The 17,393-nt window shown below is 37.7% G+C and overlaps 1 protein-coding gene across 1 annotated transcript; it reads left to right on the forward strand.

Moving 5' to 3' along the window:
- Window positions 1–10,345: 10,345 nt before the first annotated feature.
- btg1 (B-cell translocation gene 1, anti-proliferative) lies at window positions 10,346–17,255 on the forward strand. Its single transcript, XM_079399419.1, has 2 exons — window positions 10,346–10,776; window positions 14,340–17,255. The coding sequence occupies exons 1-2, from the start codon at window positions 10,632–10,634 to the stop codon at window positions 14,741–14,743; spliced, it is 549 nt and encodes a 182-aa protein (XP_079255545.1). The 5' UTR covers window positions 10,346–10,631; the 3' UTR covers window positions 14,744–17,255.
- The last annotated feature ends 138 nt before the right edge of the window (window positions 17,256–17,393 follow it).

Genomic DNA, 17,393 nt, shown 5'->3' on the forward strand with positions numbered 1-17,393 from the left:
ATTTTATTTTACTTTACTTTACTTTACAATCAATGGCTTTCTTCACTCACCAAGCAGCTATTAAAGCTCTGTGATGTCATATATTGATATGTTAAGAAAGTAAAATAATCTCTGACAGGTAAAATAATTCTTTATCCACACGGATAAAGAATCATACATTAAGATACTCAGATTACCTCTAACAGCATTCAGTTGATGCATTTGTCTATCCGTGCAGATAAAGAGAAGCGCTTTCATTTTAGCTAATGTGACTACATAACTTTCCGAAATAAGCTGTAAATAATCTAAATTTCTTAACCACGTCACAGGCTTATACCCCAACAGAACATTGTGATTGTCTCTCTTGGACAATAACGAGCCCAAATCATTAATTGTACGGCTTTATACACACACATAGCACCAATATGGATCTTTTCCGGCAATGTTACAACATCTTAAACCTGTTCAATGGGTTCTGTTCACACATAATAAAAAAACAATAACAAAGAAACATTAAGAAATGCACTGAATTAAATGTGAAATTTTGAAGTAGACAAACTAAACTAAAATAGTTTTTTCTTCTAAAGCATGCTCCAATAATTGTAAACTCAGTGATGAAGTTGGCATGATGTGTGATGTTGCTCGGGCTCCAGGGCCTCCTGAGCATCTGTTGACTCCGGGTGATGAAGATTAAGTGAAAACTGATAAACCTGTGGAGGGCAGGAGCTGCTTTGTCTTGAGTTTCTTCTCTGCTTGGCTGATAGTGTCATTGAGTCGTCCTCACAGCTGCCATATTACACACCCACAGCTATTTTTCTCTTTCGTGGTCCCCCTCCCATCCTCTGCTTGAGTCTGTTTTACAGCTGACAGGTACATGTTCCAACAAATACCCAAGTCTGAGTCATAATTGACTTACTACCCCGGTTGGATGGGACTAGTTTCCCCTGAGGACGTTAGGTTGAGGTTTGCGACGTGCTTTCCGATTTCAATACCGAGGAAAAACAGGTCTTTGTTTTTCTCACACAGTAACGATAAAATAAACGACCTACTAACCCTAAACCATTTTTTCAGTATTACTCTGAAAATTTTTAAATTAAACATTTTTAATTGTACATTATAAATATATTGTATACTTTCCATTTGGGTTATATCTATGTGTCTGTCTTTCTGTCTGTCTTTGAATAACTTTGTGAAATGACGGACGTCATATGTTAATAGGTGCTCACGAGATGTAAATTAGAAAAGTAATCCTGTTCAAATAGTTCTTAAGGTAGTTATCTGTCATTATAACCGTTAATGAGCATATCTTAACCTGTTTTTTTAGAAATGTGTCACTGGGATGTCATATTTAGTGTGTCAGTGATGGACACTATGAAATGCATTGTTTTTTTCCTAGTTTTAGATTCTTTTAGCACCAACTTTTCTACAACACCCCACACACACACACATATATGAGCAAGACGTCTCTTTAAATAGCCTGTGAGTGGGGTGTGATGAGGTCAAGAGTGGGGAAAGTTTTTTTCTTTTGTCGCTTTTGATTGTGTAAAAATGGCTCCCGTTTACTGAAAACAGATCAGAGGCTTAATCTCTAAACCTGCAACCACAGCACAACCTCAAGCAACCTCGTTGACACATCCAACCTACAGCACAGACCTTAGTCATATAGTAAACCCAGTTTTATCATGTCCATTTACACCCAGAAGTCACGCTGACCATAGAAATGCATTGATGTTGGACTCTGAATGAAAAATTCCATGCAAATGCACTGAAAAAAAATGATACATTTAATTTACAATTTTTTTTTTTAAGGTAAGTGGTTGCAATCAATTTATTTTAGCTACATTTAAATAAATTTTACTGAAAGTTAGTCAACTAAATTTGATTATAAATTTGACAACTTAAAATAATAATAATAAAAAAAGAAAACTTAAAATTGGGGCGCCTCACATACATGAGAAATGTATCTAAAGTCTACCTTTAAGCGAACCAATTTCATAAATATTTGCACAGTAGGCGGGCCTATTATATATTCAGCATATTTTACTTAACCTGTATTTTATCTTACGCATAAGCAAGTCATTAAAACATTTTTTCAGCGGCATCCTTTTAATCTTGATCAACAACTCATCAACGAATTGGAGCTGCGTTGGTCTGTTAGATCATTTTAAAATGTCAAATAGCCTTCAATTGATAGGTTATAACTGCACCTGTCTTGGATGTAGATGGGTGAAGATTTATTGTAATGTGGTTCCAAAGTCTAGCATTAACCTATATAAATGTGCTACATTTTTGGCCCATATTTAAGTGTTTGTGCGGAATATCAATGTGCATGCATGACAGGGAAGCAGGCGCCCATGCGATCACTTGCATTTTTCCTGATAATGAAACAAATTAAAATCAGTTCAAAACTTCACATGTGTATTTCCCTCATTTAAAATATCAAACAGGTTTATAGACTGAAACTTTTCTGATATCTGGACTCTATTTTAAGGGGTTTAGAAAAATATAAAGAGATGGTTCAATATATTGGTAAAGAATACAATTTATGAGAATTTATATTTCAGGTTTTGACTGCGAATGTCACGTCCATAACGCTGGAATTGCTCGAATGACTTTTTGTCCCCGATTAATAAATAATCCGACTCCATAGGTTCACATTTGCTGATAGCAGTCTTTTTTATCTGCTGTATTTAAGGTCCTGGCAGGAAGTAAAATCTGGTCGGTGTTTTAAAAAAGTAGCGTTTTTTATAACAAGTTGTAAAACAGGTATTAGTTGTTTGTGAGTGTAGGTGTGTATCTTGTGCATGTGTGATGGGCTTCTGCCTTATCTGATAAGGCAACAGCTGCTGAGCTGGTTATAGAATGACTCACTGTTGGCTGTCTGTCATGTTTCACTCTCACTCTCACACACACCCACCCACCCACACACACACACACACACACACACACACCCTTTTAAGTCCTCAGGAGCTGTGTCATCTATTTGCCAATTCGTAGCCTGAGACATGCCTGAGATCAGTGTGGACAGAGCAGACTGTAGTTGCTTGCACTGATATATCACTTTTTTGTGGTGAAAGTTAGTGTAACATTTTGTGTTTTTAGATGTGAGATGGATCCTAATTATCTGGCTAAATACATGATATTAAAATCTATACTTTTAAAAAATCAATCTCTAGGCTGATATGAGAATTTGAATTTGAGTATAATACTTCATCTTGTAATTTTAGTATTATTTTATATTTTATTTAAGAAATATTATTATTATTATTAATAACAACAACAACAACAATGAAATATTTAAATTAATTTCAACCTGGGATGACATGAAAATTGCTCTTTCATAGCTCTGGACACTTATTTGAGTATGATTCTATATATTTATTTAGTTAGTTGTTTAGTTGGTTGGTTGAAAAATCAGTCCTCTCTTGCCTTTGCATTCTAGAGGAAAATTTGAACAGTCAGAGGTTCTTTCATAGCTCTGCAGAAATAATTGAGAACTAAGGTTTAAACTCTAACTCGCATTCAATTATATAAAACTGGAAGTTTTTGAATGTTTGAGTTCATATTAGTACATATTTTGCTTTCTTTACACACAAATTAGCATTGACAGAAGAATTACTGTAGTATAGAACTCTCTTTATGAATTCAGTGACAGGAGAGAGAGCTTAGAGTGTGTTCAGGCTCATGTTAAAGCACACATAAACACAGACCTGCTGCTGGATGTGACTCACAGGGTGGTGAATTTGTGCTTCAGCTGACACGAAAACCTGGAAGACGTCCATATGAGCTCTTGAACGTGTCCTCACACACACACACACACACACACACACACACACACACACACACACACACACACACGCACAGACTCATGAAGAAACACATAGTACTTGGCAAAACCACAAGGACACGCACACCGGGCAGGCCGGACAAGGTTGTATCCTTTCTGAGATGATACTGGGGTGTGTGTGATATTTTGTGATTATAGCGGAGATTAAAATAACACCCACAGCATATGTACGAAGCAGCTGAAGCGGTTCAAGCCTAAACCCGTAACATTCCTCCCACAGCCAGACTGTGTTCCATGACTTCAGAGAGCTGGATCAACCCTGCTCTGCTACGCCTCATTTAAGGCAAAACCGCTTAAGTACAGGCCAGAATGCTGCTGTGATGTTCCTCAAACCCTCTGCCACCCTGTCTATGGGTTTTGCACAAATTATATTTTCATTTGAATGCACTTACAGATGCTCAGGCCTGGTGTAGGAGGTAGATTTTCTGAAAATCTGCTGACTGATAAATCTATTGAGGAGAGTGTTGAGAGTGTTCAAAAACATTTGTTAACAAATAGGTTTCTTTTTATTTTAATCAATAACGACAGCATGAAAATGTGCATTATGATGGTAGTTTAATGTTTTTTTATTAAAATGTACTGTTGACAAAAAATGAGTAGATCAAATAAACTAGATAGATAATGTATAAATTACTATCTATCTATTTATCCATCTATACACAAAAAGAAACAAATAGTAAAAATGAAGAGCAGGAAGCTAAGCCCAGTATATATATCTCAGCAAATTTAAACACAATATCTTCTTCCTGAGTATCTGATGGAGCCGGGAGTTTATGAGGATATTCGGGAACGGGCTCCTCTTCTCTCTTGCCTCTAAAAATAAAGTCATACCAGCCTGGCGACTAGGGGAGATATGGACAGATAGGGAGTGTGGGGAGCACAGATTAGCACCCCTATTAATAGAGCCAAGGTCTGTAAGGTTGCTCAAGCTCAGTTCAGAGGTTATCAAGGGCCAATGCACATTAGAAAATGGATTATTTGTTCCCGAATGTCACTTCCGGTTCGTTAATGCTTCAAAAATGTGTTTTCAGAGCCTGTGGAAATGAATGGGAAGCGTGTGAAGGTCTTTGAGTTGAAAAGGGGTTGAGTTTCCAGTGGAATGTCCTGTGTGTGGAAGCCATGGCCAAACCACACAGTTGGGGGTTTTCACTTCCAACCGTTAGAAAGAGCACTCCCATACTTTCTGGATTAGAACTAGAGGAAAGAGAGGGAGATGAGTCATGGAGGGGTTTGGAGGTTTTATTTGGAGCCATAGTTATATACCTGAAGGACATTTTCCCTTTTTTCCATCAGCAGTTTATTCATAAGCCATGTTGAAAATCTTTGCACTCCCTGAGGTTTATTGGTTTTCCTTTTTATGACTTTGCATGGTCTGACATACTGGTAGAACCGCATTGAACTTTGGCTGTAGTTTTTTTTTTCAGTTTTATCAAACACTTTCTTACCTAAGAGACTTAAATACAGTGATCTATTAATGTCACTATCTGATATAAGAACAGAAGGACACTCTAAATGAAATGTTTTGTAAATTAACAGTATGTGCAAACTCGTACTGGTATTTTTATTTCAAGTCTGTTTCTAGTTTTGACCAGGACTGTGAGTCAGAGACACAACCCAAACGCCACACTCATACTCAGTCCAATGAAAATCATTCATGGTATGTGTAATGTGTGTAAAATGTGTCTGTGTGATGGGTGTGGCATACAAATGTGGCATACAAGTTCATGTAAAATGTCATTCCGTTATGGTAGAATGTTGCCACAATGTAATGCTATTACATTTATGAAAAAATTATATTTTTCTGCTACGGTAAACGTACCTATTAAGCTCACATACCCATTAAACACACTTCCATTTTCGAGATCAGATTATAAAAACAAAATAATTTATTATCCTACTTGGTGTCTTATTCAATTGATGTGTTTGTCACCATATACCTCCTATAATTTCAAGTCAGTCGGATCATTGCACACGGAGATATGGCTCTCCATGTGCTCACACTGTCTGGCGGACATTTTGAAAGCTGTCTAAAAACTTTCACCAATAGAGGAGCCCCTTAAATGTGCGTTTTTTAGATGTTTAAGCCTTTATTTTGGGTAACTTTCACTACTTATTGTAAAATTAAGAGTTGTTCATGTAAGATGTTCAGACTTTTGCATATTATAACCTGGAACTTGGATGTGAGAAATAATTACATAAGATCCAAAAGATAGTTTTAGCAACATAGCACAGATGCTACAGAACACAGTTAGCTGACTAGCTGTATAAGATTGTGTGCTTCGCTAACATATTACTTCACAGGCATTACTGGCTTGTACTTTTACAACCATAATATTATAAATTTACAGTTTATTGCTGGTCTGTGGTTTACAGTGCTGTAATTTTTAAAGATTTCATATTATTTTAAGGTTAGCTTAAAGGGTACACTACTGTGAAAATCACAGCTTCAGTGTGACATCAATAAGAAAAAGTATAACTTCATAGATATTGTTAAAAATAGTTGTTCATATTAAAATATGTATGAATTTAACACTTACTTTTTACTGTTTTTTTCTGTATTTTTTGTCAAATAAATGCAGCCTTCATGAGGATAAAAGACTTCTTAACAACATTAAAATATTACTGACATAAATGTAATATTAAATAAATTATATTAGAAATTAGAAAGTTGACTTGTGTTAACACTCTGAGACAACTGATAGTTTAGTTTAGATAACTAAGAGTTCTATCTATGTCCTTGTAAGTATGTTTCTGTTCTTCCACCCTTCTATTCTCAGTCTTCACCTCTCTCATATCCCTCTCTCATTTACTCACTCTATCAGCTGTGTCAAGGGGAAAGATTGCATCAGTTCTAACGGATGAAGGCAATATTCTCTAAAGAGAGGCCAAGGGTGAGGGATGGAGAAATAACGGGGTAATGAAACATTGTCTCGGTCAAGTGAATCCACAGCATGTCTTTTTATTGGTGTTGTCTTACATAGTCCATCTCATTCACCTTGAGAAAAGTGAGAAAGGAGCTTAAACTCAACATGTCACGTGTTTGCTTTTCTTCTGTTCTCTTTCACAGTCATTATTCTTGTCTGTGTGGAATCTGTATTCCGTAATGGGTCAGTAATTGTTAATATGGGGTATCACTGTTCCTTTTGATGCACTATGGGCTATGGAGGACTAAGTATAGCACTGTTCTGGTTTCAGCATTAACTTTTAGAGTCAGTACCCCCACTGTCAAAATCCTACCTAAAAGAAACAGGGAAAGTTGATCTCAGTCCTGCAAAATGCATGAAATCCTCTCAACCCTTCGAGTCCCTGGTCTTGTGGGTGGAGAGAGGACAGACATAGTGATGTTGTGAATCATAGCCGCCACTAAAATTTGTATTATTTTCAGTCACGCTGGATTTTTCCAGTGCCGGTGAATGGCGACTAGGCCTGCTATGCTCTGCTTGGCTGCCGTGCTTACCTGAGGCTTCGATTCAGTCCACTCTATTGATTATTAACCGTTTCATGGATTTAGTTTAATATATTGTGGTTCAAATATAGCCTATGGAAGATATGGAAGCCCGTTTCTGCCATGGAAAAAAAGTAAAAAAAATATTAACTTTTTATCTCACAATAAAGGCTTTGTTTCTTGCAATTCTGAACAAATTGCATGACAGAAATTTAGAATTATTAATTATCAATTTTGAGTTTACATCTTGGAATTTTGACTTTGTGTAAATTCAGAGTTTACATCACGTAATTCTGTTTTTTAAAAAAATAAAAAAAGGTAATTGCGACTTTTTATCTAAAGGTAATTGCGACGTTTTGATTTTTTTTCTCACAATTGCGAGTTGACATATTGTAATTCTGACTTTTTTCTTAGAATTGACAGTTTATATTACACAATTCTGAGATTATATTTTTCAAGTCAGAATTGTGAGAATTGTTTTTTAGAATTGTGAGATGTAGATGTGAGTTTGATTGACAGGCGATCTGACTAATCATAATGCCATTTTTGTTTGACAAACAAACCAGACAGGAGAGTAGATTAACATCGGTGGACCTGGACTTGAAAAATGGTGTATTGACATCTTTCTGTGGTTGAAACTACATGCCTTCTGATGTTAATTTATGTTTATTTGACACTATAACTAGTAACTGTTTTTGTGAGATAGTCAGGCTTCCATATTTAGTTGGTTAATTTGAATCGGCCTAATTGGTTTCCTAATGCTACTTTTTTGTTGTTTTAAATTTAAAAAATGAAGTAGCTTCTATAAAATGTGCCTTCTAAATACTGCCAACTAAACAGTGACTTGCACATATTTTTTGACATTGGCGTCAAAGAGATTTGCAAAGATGACCAGGCCTGAGACCCAACAATCTCAGAATAGTTATTTGCTAAATACTGACATTAGCTGCTCTTGGACCAACCAAGATGTCAGTGTAATTGAATGATAGGTGTGCAGGGCAGGTCAGGTTGAGTCAGCATATGGTAGTTCAGAGGTGATTTGCCTTTGGCCACAACAGAAAAAGCAATAGAATTAGGTCAGAGTGTTCATTGTAGTGCTTTTGAAACACCTTTCAGAGGTTTATTCCCACTGGTAAGTAAATACATAGCCACATACAAACATCCTAACCTGCTGTTCTGATAATGCCAAGGTTTCTCTCAGGGACGAAAACAAACCGTTGAAATGTATGGGTCTACAACCTAATTATACAGTCTACCATAGTTTTCTTTTTGCTCTTTTTTTTAAGCTAATACAAATTGTTTTGACAACCTTTTTTTGGATTATTTTCTGTCTTTTCCAGCAAAAGAGTAATTTTATGCAAATAGTGCAAAAAAACTAAATTATCCTACAGTATGTATGTATGTGTGTATATATATATATGAAGAATTCAGATGCAAAAGCCTCTAAGTGCCTTCTAAAATTCTTCTAAAATTTGCATTTTTATCAGGCTCCTATGTTTATGTTCAGTAATTTCACTTTAATGGCAATGAAAAAAAAACATAGCCTGATAAAAATGCTCATTTTAGAAGAACATTTCCAACGCAATTAGAGGCTTTTGCAACTGTTCATATATATATATATATATATATATATATATATATATATGGATACACACACATATACAGTGAGGTCAATAAGTATTTGATCACCCTGTGATTTTGCAAGTTCTCTTACTTAGAAATCATTCTTCCTCACTATATACACTGCCCGTCCAAGAAAAAAGTAACACACTCTAATGTTTTGTTGGACCGCCTTTGGCTTTGATTGGCACAACATTTATTCCCATCCAGAGCAGCATTGATTTTCACCAAGATCTTGTATTGATGATGGGAGAGTCGGACTGCTGCACAAAGTCTTCTCCAACACATCCCAAAGATTCTCAATGGGGTTAAGGTCTGACTCTGGACTCTGTGGTGGCCAATCCATGTGTGAAAATGATGTCTCATGCTCCCTGAACCACTCTTTCACAATTTGAGCCCGATGAATCCTGGCAATGTCATCTTGGAATATGCCCGTGCCATCAGGGAAGAAAAAAAATCATTGATGGAATAACCTGGTCATTCAGTATATTCAGGTAGTTAGTGACCTCATTCTTTGGGCACATAACATAATCATCCATGCAGTAATTATCCAATGGGAGAATCCTACTTATTTGCTTAATTAAATCTAGGTGGTGACTTTTTTTTTTTGGACGGGCAGCGCGTGTGTGTATATATATATATATATATATATATATATATATATATATATATATATATATATATATATATATATATATATATATATATATATATATATATATATATATATATATATATATATATAGAAAACGTGTGTGTGGTTGTGTGGGATGCACATGTGTGAGTTTATAAAGACACTACACTAATCATCGGGTCTTCCCCTTGAAGAGAGTGGGAAATTCCAAATATCACAGCAGAAGATGAAGTGAAGTGACATACAGCCAAGTATGGTGACCCATACTTGGAATTTGTGCTCTGCATTTAACCCATCCAACGTGCACACACACAGCAGTGAACACACACACACCGTGAACATACACCCGGAGCAGTGGGCAGCCATTTATGCTGCGGCGCCCGGGGAGCAGTTGGGGGTTCGGTGCCTTGCTCAAGGGCAACTCAGTCAGTGGTATTGAGGGTGGAGAGAGTGCTGGACATTCACGCCCCCCACCTACAATCCCTGCCGGTCCGAGACTCGAACCCGCAACCTTTGGTTTATGAGTCTGACTTTCTAACCATTAGGCCACAACTTCCTTACCTAGGCCTAAGATACTACCTAATGCAGAAGTACATCTTTTTAAGTGACAGCGCGAGTCGTTATTATAGGTATGCATATCAGTGTTGTACATGAGAAGTGTCTGCAGTGTTGTGGTTCAGAGGAAAGGGTTAAAAGCCTTTTTTTCACATGCTCTGTTTATTTCTAGAGTTGTGACGCAATGAGCCCACTCCTCCGCGCATACGTCACCTCGTGTCAGCGTCGTGATTGGATCGTTGCTGTTGCTGTTGCTGCTGTTAGCGGCGACGGGGGCATTACATAAGCGCTGCTTGCTTTCGTTACGGTCTACTCTGCTGGAGGACAGTAACGGAGGAGGGTGGATCCCGCCTCTGTGTGCGTTTTCGGACAAAACAAGCCAAGTCACAGCACTGTACCGTCCTGGAACACGTAGTACTCTCCGAATTTTCCCTGCCTCGACAAATAAATGCTCAGCAAAGGCATCAGAGAAATAAAACACGCGAAAAACAAGGACCATTTTGCAAACGGGAACATAAGCGCATTGGCCATCCAGCGCACGGAGCCTCTCAATGCATACCCTCTGTGCCCGAGGAACCATGAAGTCAGAGATAAGCGCCGCCGTCGGGTTTCTGTCGAGATTCCTGCGGATTAAAGGACATGTGAACGACAGACAGCTCCAGACATTCAACCAGACTCTACAGGACATCCTGGCAGGTAAATATCAGACGAATGTGAATGTTATTATATCTACTTTCTATTTATGTGTCTCGTTTGTTTGTGAAAAGTGTGGAAAAACATCGATGTCTTTGTTTATGAGCTAATTTATGTGCTTGGCCACATAGGCGGAAGCGCGCGGACGCGTTGCGCACGAACATAAACAGCTAAAAACATCGACCCCCTCAAAAAACAGAAAAAAGGCCGAAAGATATATATTTATAGATATGTGTACATCGAAAATATACTTGATCTCGTAATTAATAGTTCAGTTTACTAACGAGTAATAACATAAATATTATGTAGTTCATTAAAAAAAATTAATAAATCGGATTTAACATTAATTCCATAAAACTACTGTGTTTTTTTTTGGTTAAAATTACATCGTTTTAATGACTAGAAAGCAATTATATTCTATGAGAGACTGCTATTCATTGAAAATTATTCCAGGAGTGACCAATATGCATTTATTATCTTAATATTGCTTATTCCTAACATACTGGTATGTTTTCGATTGTTACTAGTCGCCATGCCGTAAATATTCAGTTATTATATTAGTAACATACTAGACATGTTATTCTGTTTTAAATAGACTGGTTGTTAGTTAGTTTGTCTTTTATGTGATCCAAGTGTTGCTACTACCTTTTCCAGTAGCTACTACTACTGTTACTGATTAATAGTACAATTGAGAAAAGGTCATTCATATTAAGTTACTTGGTAGTAATAAAAAAAAAAAACTTTATAATTAGATACTAGTTAGTTTTAAGGAATAAATGTTAAAATGGCATGCCATATGCTGTAGGCAGTAAATTACGTAACACACAGAAGATATCAGATGTGGGGTTGATGTCTCATCTCTTTTTCATACTGGTAGTAGTGCAAATGATGCACACTGTGCCTGTGTTTCATTATAATAAACGTGTAGTTACACAGCGTACTAAAAATGACCGCAACAAGTTGAATAGACAATAGAATAATATTTCAGCTGTTTTGCATTCAAATGCAAATTTCAGTTAACAATAATTTTAATTGCATCACAGGCTTTTACACTTTATACTAGTTTCCATAACCAAATATTTGATCATATGAATGAAAAAAGGCTCAAAGACAGAAGTGGAGTCCTTTTAATCATTATTATTGTCAATAGTTAGCATAAAAACAACGTATTCTTTTAATGTTGTTGTCCTTATCTTGTTTTATTCCAACCTCCCATTGTTTTCCCTTTTCTTTGAGTGGACCAGCATTTTGTTAGACCCTTTTGTTAGGATTCAGAAAACAATAAATTAGAATAAAAATATGTGGTTAAACATTTGAATAACAATCAAACATAAAATGTAACTAACAATAATAATATATAATGGTAATACAAGAAGTCAATTTACTTTACAAGTGTTTGAAGTCAACATGAGAAACTCTAAATGTTCAGAAAACATAGTATTATTACATTCTTGTTTTATTTTTGTTAGAACGGGCAGTCACTAAATGCTGTTTGTAAACAAATGTAGTTGAGGCCCCAGTCAGACAAAATGGCCGTCGGTGGAGGAAGGGAGGATGTGTGGCTGCTAGTTTCACATCACGTATTACTGTTGCAGTGGACTTGTTTAGTTTTTCCCTTTCCTTCCCTTCCCGGCATTTTCAACCCAACATATGTCCACACAATGGAACAAAGACTCCTCACAATCCCCATTGGGTAGAAAAAGTGGGTTAGTTCTTCTCCATACAGTTAAAATGTGCGTTTGAGAGAGGATTGCCGGATTGAAAACACAGGTGTTGTGTAAGATCGATCTGAAAATCTGTTTCTGCTTCCTGTTCTCTAATCACATCACTAAATACACGTTCGTCACGGCTTTGTCCTAATTCTCAATCTCACAGCAGGCCTCGTTTCACAAATAACACTTCCTAAGAAAGCCACCACAATGTTATTTGGATGTTGGCAAGCAACATTTTCACTTCGTTAAACATTTAGATATGTAGTACGAGCATTGTTGCGGTTTGGGCTCCGTCCAGAGTGGTGGGTGGGTTGATCAGCATTGATCATTGTATACTAGGCTTTCAGGAGAATGGGACGTCACGTCACAGACAGCACACAGGCGGCATTATCTAACCCAGGTCTACAGGTGGCCTGCGGGGGCCTGGCCTATTTCAGAGCCGCACAAAGAGGCTTGAGACCCATCCCTCTGTCTCCTGTTCTCCACCTGTCACCCAATACACAGAGCCAAAAGGGAAAGAAAATGCAATTGCGAGAAGTCGTTTTCTTTTTGGAAAACGAGTCCTTTGTGTAGGGTGTAGCTTGACACTTTTAAAAGTCATGATTTGATGTTTAGCAAAACGAAGTAGCTGGAAATACATGGACACAAACATCTACTAGCGAAAAGCAAAGCTGATCCATTTGGAGCTGTAATATTTAATCACATCAGGTTGTATGAAAGGGACGCTTTGTCTTTAAGAGGATGGTCCCTCCTCCTCCAGCTGCTCTGCCAGGACTTCACCCTTTTGCTCTTGTTGTGTTTGAAGACTTTGTGACTCTCGGGCCAAAAGGGGATTGTGCATTCAAATGGTTCTCTATCTCCGTCACGTAGGCCTCTGACACAGATGGTTAATGGTTGTTTATCTGTGTTCTACCAATGATCATTTCACACTGTGAAAAACATCCCTGCCCCCTTTATAAGTAGTTAAGTATTAGTTAGTTAAGTATTAATTAAGGCAGTTAAGTATTAGTTAATAAGTCCTTAACTGAATTGCATCTATGTTTCCTTTATTGTTAGAACAACACCAACAAAATAAAACCGTTTATGATGCATTCTGAAACTTACTGTAGTAATTTTTATATAAAGTGCTGGATCTGAATGTTTTAAAACTATAAATGGACATTCTGCTAAGCTAAAAAAAAAAAAAAAAAAGGAAAACTAACCATAACCATCGTCTTAGTGTAGTTAAGGATAAATATAATTAAAAATGACATAAACTGTAATATTTGTTATTTTAAATAATCCCTGAATATTATCAGCTGATAATGGATATTTAAAAATGCATGTTCCACGTAATTTTGCATCTACCAATTGCTTAAAATTAAAAATAGTGTTCTTTAATTCCACTAATAATGTAATATACTCAATTTTATAGTTTAATATAACTTCAACATTAACAATCTAAAAAATTAATAGTTTTGATTCTGAGACAAACTAATACAGATTTTTTTGTCTTAAAATGAATGTCTTTATTGTACGTATTACAAGTAATAGTTATAATTTAAAACTATTGATTTTAATTTAATTGTTAAAATGGTTGTTTTTAGAAAATAAATCATCATAGAATTAGCATAGATACTAACACAGAATTGTAATACTGGCCATGATTTATCATCCAGAATTTTAATGAAGAGTTGAAAAAAAAGGTTTAACAGAAAAAAATATTAAACAACATTTCAGTCTAACAAATTAGTTTAGTATTATATGTAATATGTAATGTCTGTTCAGTTTTTTTTGTTTGTTTACCAGTGCTTTTTATTTATTACTTCTTATATGCAAGATTACGAAACCTCCTCCTCCATCTCTCTCTTACAGAGCAATACAAGCACCACTGGTTCCCAGACCGTCCCAACAAAGGTTCTGGGTATCGCTGCATACGCATCAACCACAAGATGGACCCTTTGGTTGGACAGGCTGGCCAGCGCATCGGCCTGAGCATCCAGCAACTCTACCTGCTGCTTCCCAGTGAGCTCACATTGTGGGTTGACCCATTCGAAGTGTCCTACCGCATCGGAGAGGACGGCTCGATCTGCGTGCTCTACGAGTCCCATCCCAGCACCAACGGAAACCCCAGCGTCACCACTGGAAACAGCATCCCCGCCTCCTCTGTCGCCCAGGTATCCCCAATGGTGGACAGTCACATCAGCTGCAAGGAGGAACTACTGGTTATGGGCCGCACCAACCCCGCTAAACCCTACATGATGACTGTGTCCAGCTAAATGGGTCACAGAAGTCATTTTTAAAAAAATTCAAAAAAAGAGAGAAAGGAGAAGGAGGAAAAAAAAAACAGGATGTGTCCTATCGTCCAGGTGATGGAAACCTCGTAGGTTTAATTTTCACTCGTTTGGTTGTCTGTTCTGTTATTGTGTTGGATCTACCAGAGGCTTGACCCTGGGGCAGCTAATGAAGACCTGAAACATCACCCGGCCCCCCAGCTCACTCCTACAGCGGCGGTCCTGGGGCGGATTTTTCCATCATCGTCTGCCGATGTTGACTTTGCACTTTTGCTTTCACGGTTTATGTTATTGCATAAACTCCCTCTAAAATGTTAAGGAATTACTCTCAAATCCTGTTTTATCATTTCACTGTTCGCTGTCGACCTGAAGCCCAGACCCACTGGCAGCCGCACCAGACCCGAGTAGCCGCTACGAGCCTATTTTTTGCTAAAAACCTCACTTTTTTGGACCACAAAGCGGTACTATTCTCTTTTCTCGGTGTCTGGTACGCACCTGGGCCTTCTTTTGGGCTTCAGGTCAACGTGAACTGGCTCTGCCGTGGTGGAATACGTGTCATACCGTTACCCACGCTAACCGTCGATGGCACTGTGATGAAAAGGTTCTTACGCTTGTAGCTTTTTCTAGGGGCTCTCTCCTGGATGAATGTAATTTCTAACAAAAAAGAGAAAAAACTCAATGCAACAACACATTTGATTTATTTAAGCCCCTCGTCATACCAAAATGAAAGATGTAGCAAAGTTTGTTTTTGTATTTGTTGACTTGGAGCAGATGTGGTCTTTACTTTCTGCCTGGTATAGAAAGGACGTTGAATGCACTTTGACATTTTAGACTGTGTGGGATGACGTTTCAATTCGATCCAGCTGCATTCCATCGTGTACCATTGCGTTGTCGTAATTCGCTTTCTCTGGTTGCAATATTTCTGAAAGCACTTCAATACTGGTTCGTTCTCTCTAGTCATTTTTATCCTTTCGAATGACTGATTGAGGCTGTTAGAGATTAGTTCTCCATCTCTAGGACTCCATTTAAGGCCAGTACATGGAAAGAAACAACATACCGGCATAAAAATATCGGACCAATGTTTCCCATTTTATCACAGAATTGCAGTCCCAGTGATGCTCGCTTGTTACAGAGGGTCTCCCGACGCACTTTCCAGCCAGTCGTCACCGGTCTCAGTCTTAACTAGGAGTGCGCCGTCAAAACATATCACCTCCCTCCCTAGGCCTGGCGAAGAAGGGGGTAGGACCCTCAGATCAGGGCAGCTACAATCCTCTCCGGCCCCCTTCTCACAGCCCGGAGGAGAGTTTTTATGCCAGCACACAAACCGAGCGCACTTCAAAACCTACTGAGCCTTACGTACAGGGCCGAGTCGGGACGGGAAGAGACATGCGGTGTGCTCCTGGTTCTGGCCGATTCTGTTTACATTGGCGCGAATGGGCGGAAATAAGCGGGTTTGCAGAGTTTGCGTGCGAAGGACTGGTTTTGCCTTAGCCGCTAAACTGCCGAGACAAGGTGCTGATGATCAGTCCTATGTGTGCTAATACTTTTAACCCTAGAGGACCACGGGTAACGCCGGGTTGTCGATGCACTGCCGTCCCTTTCTATGTTGTTTTGGTCCATTTTAAAGAGGCAGAAATCCGTTTTTAAATCAATTTGACATTTTAAGTATGGGTCGAACCTCGATATTTGGATGCAGTTCGCCATCCCACCCTTCTGAATGCTTTGAACTCTGACAGGCGGCCACCTTCGCCTGATGGTTTTAATAGTAAAGCTTTTCAACCTCATTCTGGTGATCGTAACCAAATTGGAACAGACAAATCGAGTGCTTTTTAGATCTGCAGCTTTTAAACTACTTTACCCCCTCCTCCACCGAAATAATTTCAGCAAACCATTTCCACTCTCCCTTTCAGTTCGGTAAGCATTTGCACACAAGTTTTAAGTATCGTCGTGAGTCTAAACAAGTCTACTCGGAGGCAAGAGCACATGAAATGCACTTAATAGGTTAAACATTGAAGTTATGTGACTTTTAGACCGACGGGTCTCGATTGGAATGTATTGCCAAGCTCAGGCCACAGACATTCATTAAAACCCTTATGGATGTGCAGGTTAAAATGTGAAAAACAGAAGGGAATGATTCAGTTGGGAATTTTTGTCGGTCATTTCAGAAGTGATTCACGTTATTGCCGCTTTCGCATCTGAGGTGGTTCCATATTTGTAGAATGTATTGTTATTTTACAACATATGGTAGAGTAAGTACATAACCATACATATGGGAAGTGCCAATAATTGATATTTTGCTGTCTGTAGACGTGTTCCTTTTTGTATTTCATATTTTAACATGAATTCCTCTTTCATAAGTGAAGCCATTTGTGTTAGGAGTGTTGGAGAGGACCAAAGTTGTTTTGGTAAAAAAAAAATATATATATATATCAGTTTCCATGCTCTGTGCTGATAGACTTTCCTTGTTTTTTTTCCTCTTTTCTTTCTTTTTTTTTTTTTTTTTTTTTTTAAATTAAAACAAAAAACAGAAAAAGAAAAAATTCTGAGCAACCCAAGATAAAGCTGTCTGTATCTTGTGATTTTTCTCGTCTGTACATCTCTTGTGTTCATTCTTTTCCTCATTCTTGGGTATGTT

This window comes from Barbus barbus, assembly GCF_936440315.1.
Source record: "Barbus barbus genome assembly, chromosome: 39".
NCBI lineage: Eukaryota > Metazoa > Chordata > Actinopteri > Cypriniformes > Cyprinidae > Barbus > Barbus barbus.

What these genes read in the sequence shown, in the direction of transcription:
- btg1 (XM_079399419.1), top strand. Translation starts at nt 10,632, where the DNA reads ATGCATACCCTCTGTGCCCGAGGAACCATGAAGTCAGAGATAAGCGCC. An exon ending in TCTACAGGACATCCTGGCAG is followed by an intron (nt 10,777 to 14,339) that starts GTAAATATCAGA and finishes TCTCTCTTACAG; the next exon opens with AGCAATACAAGCACCACTGG.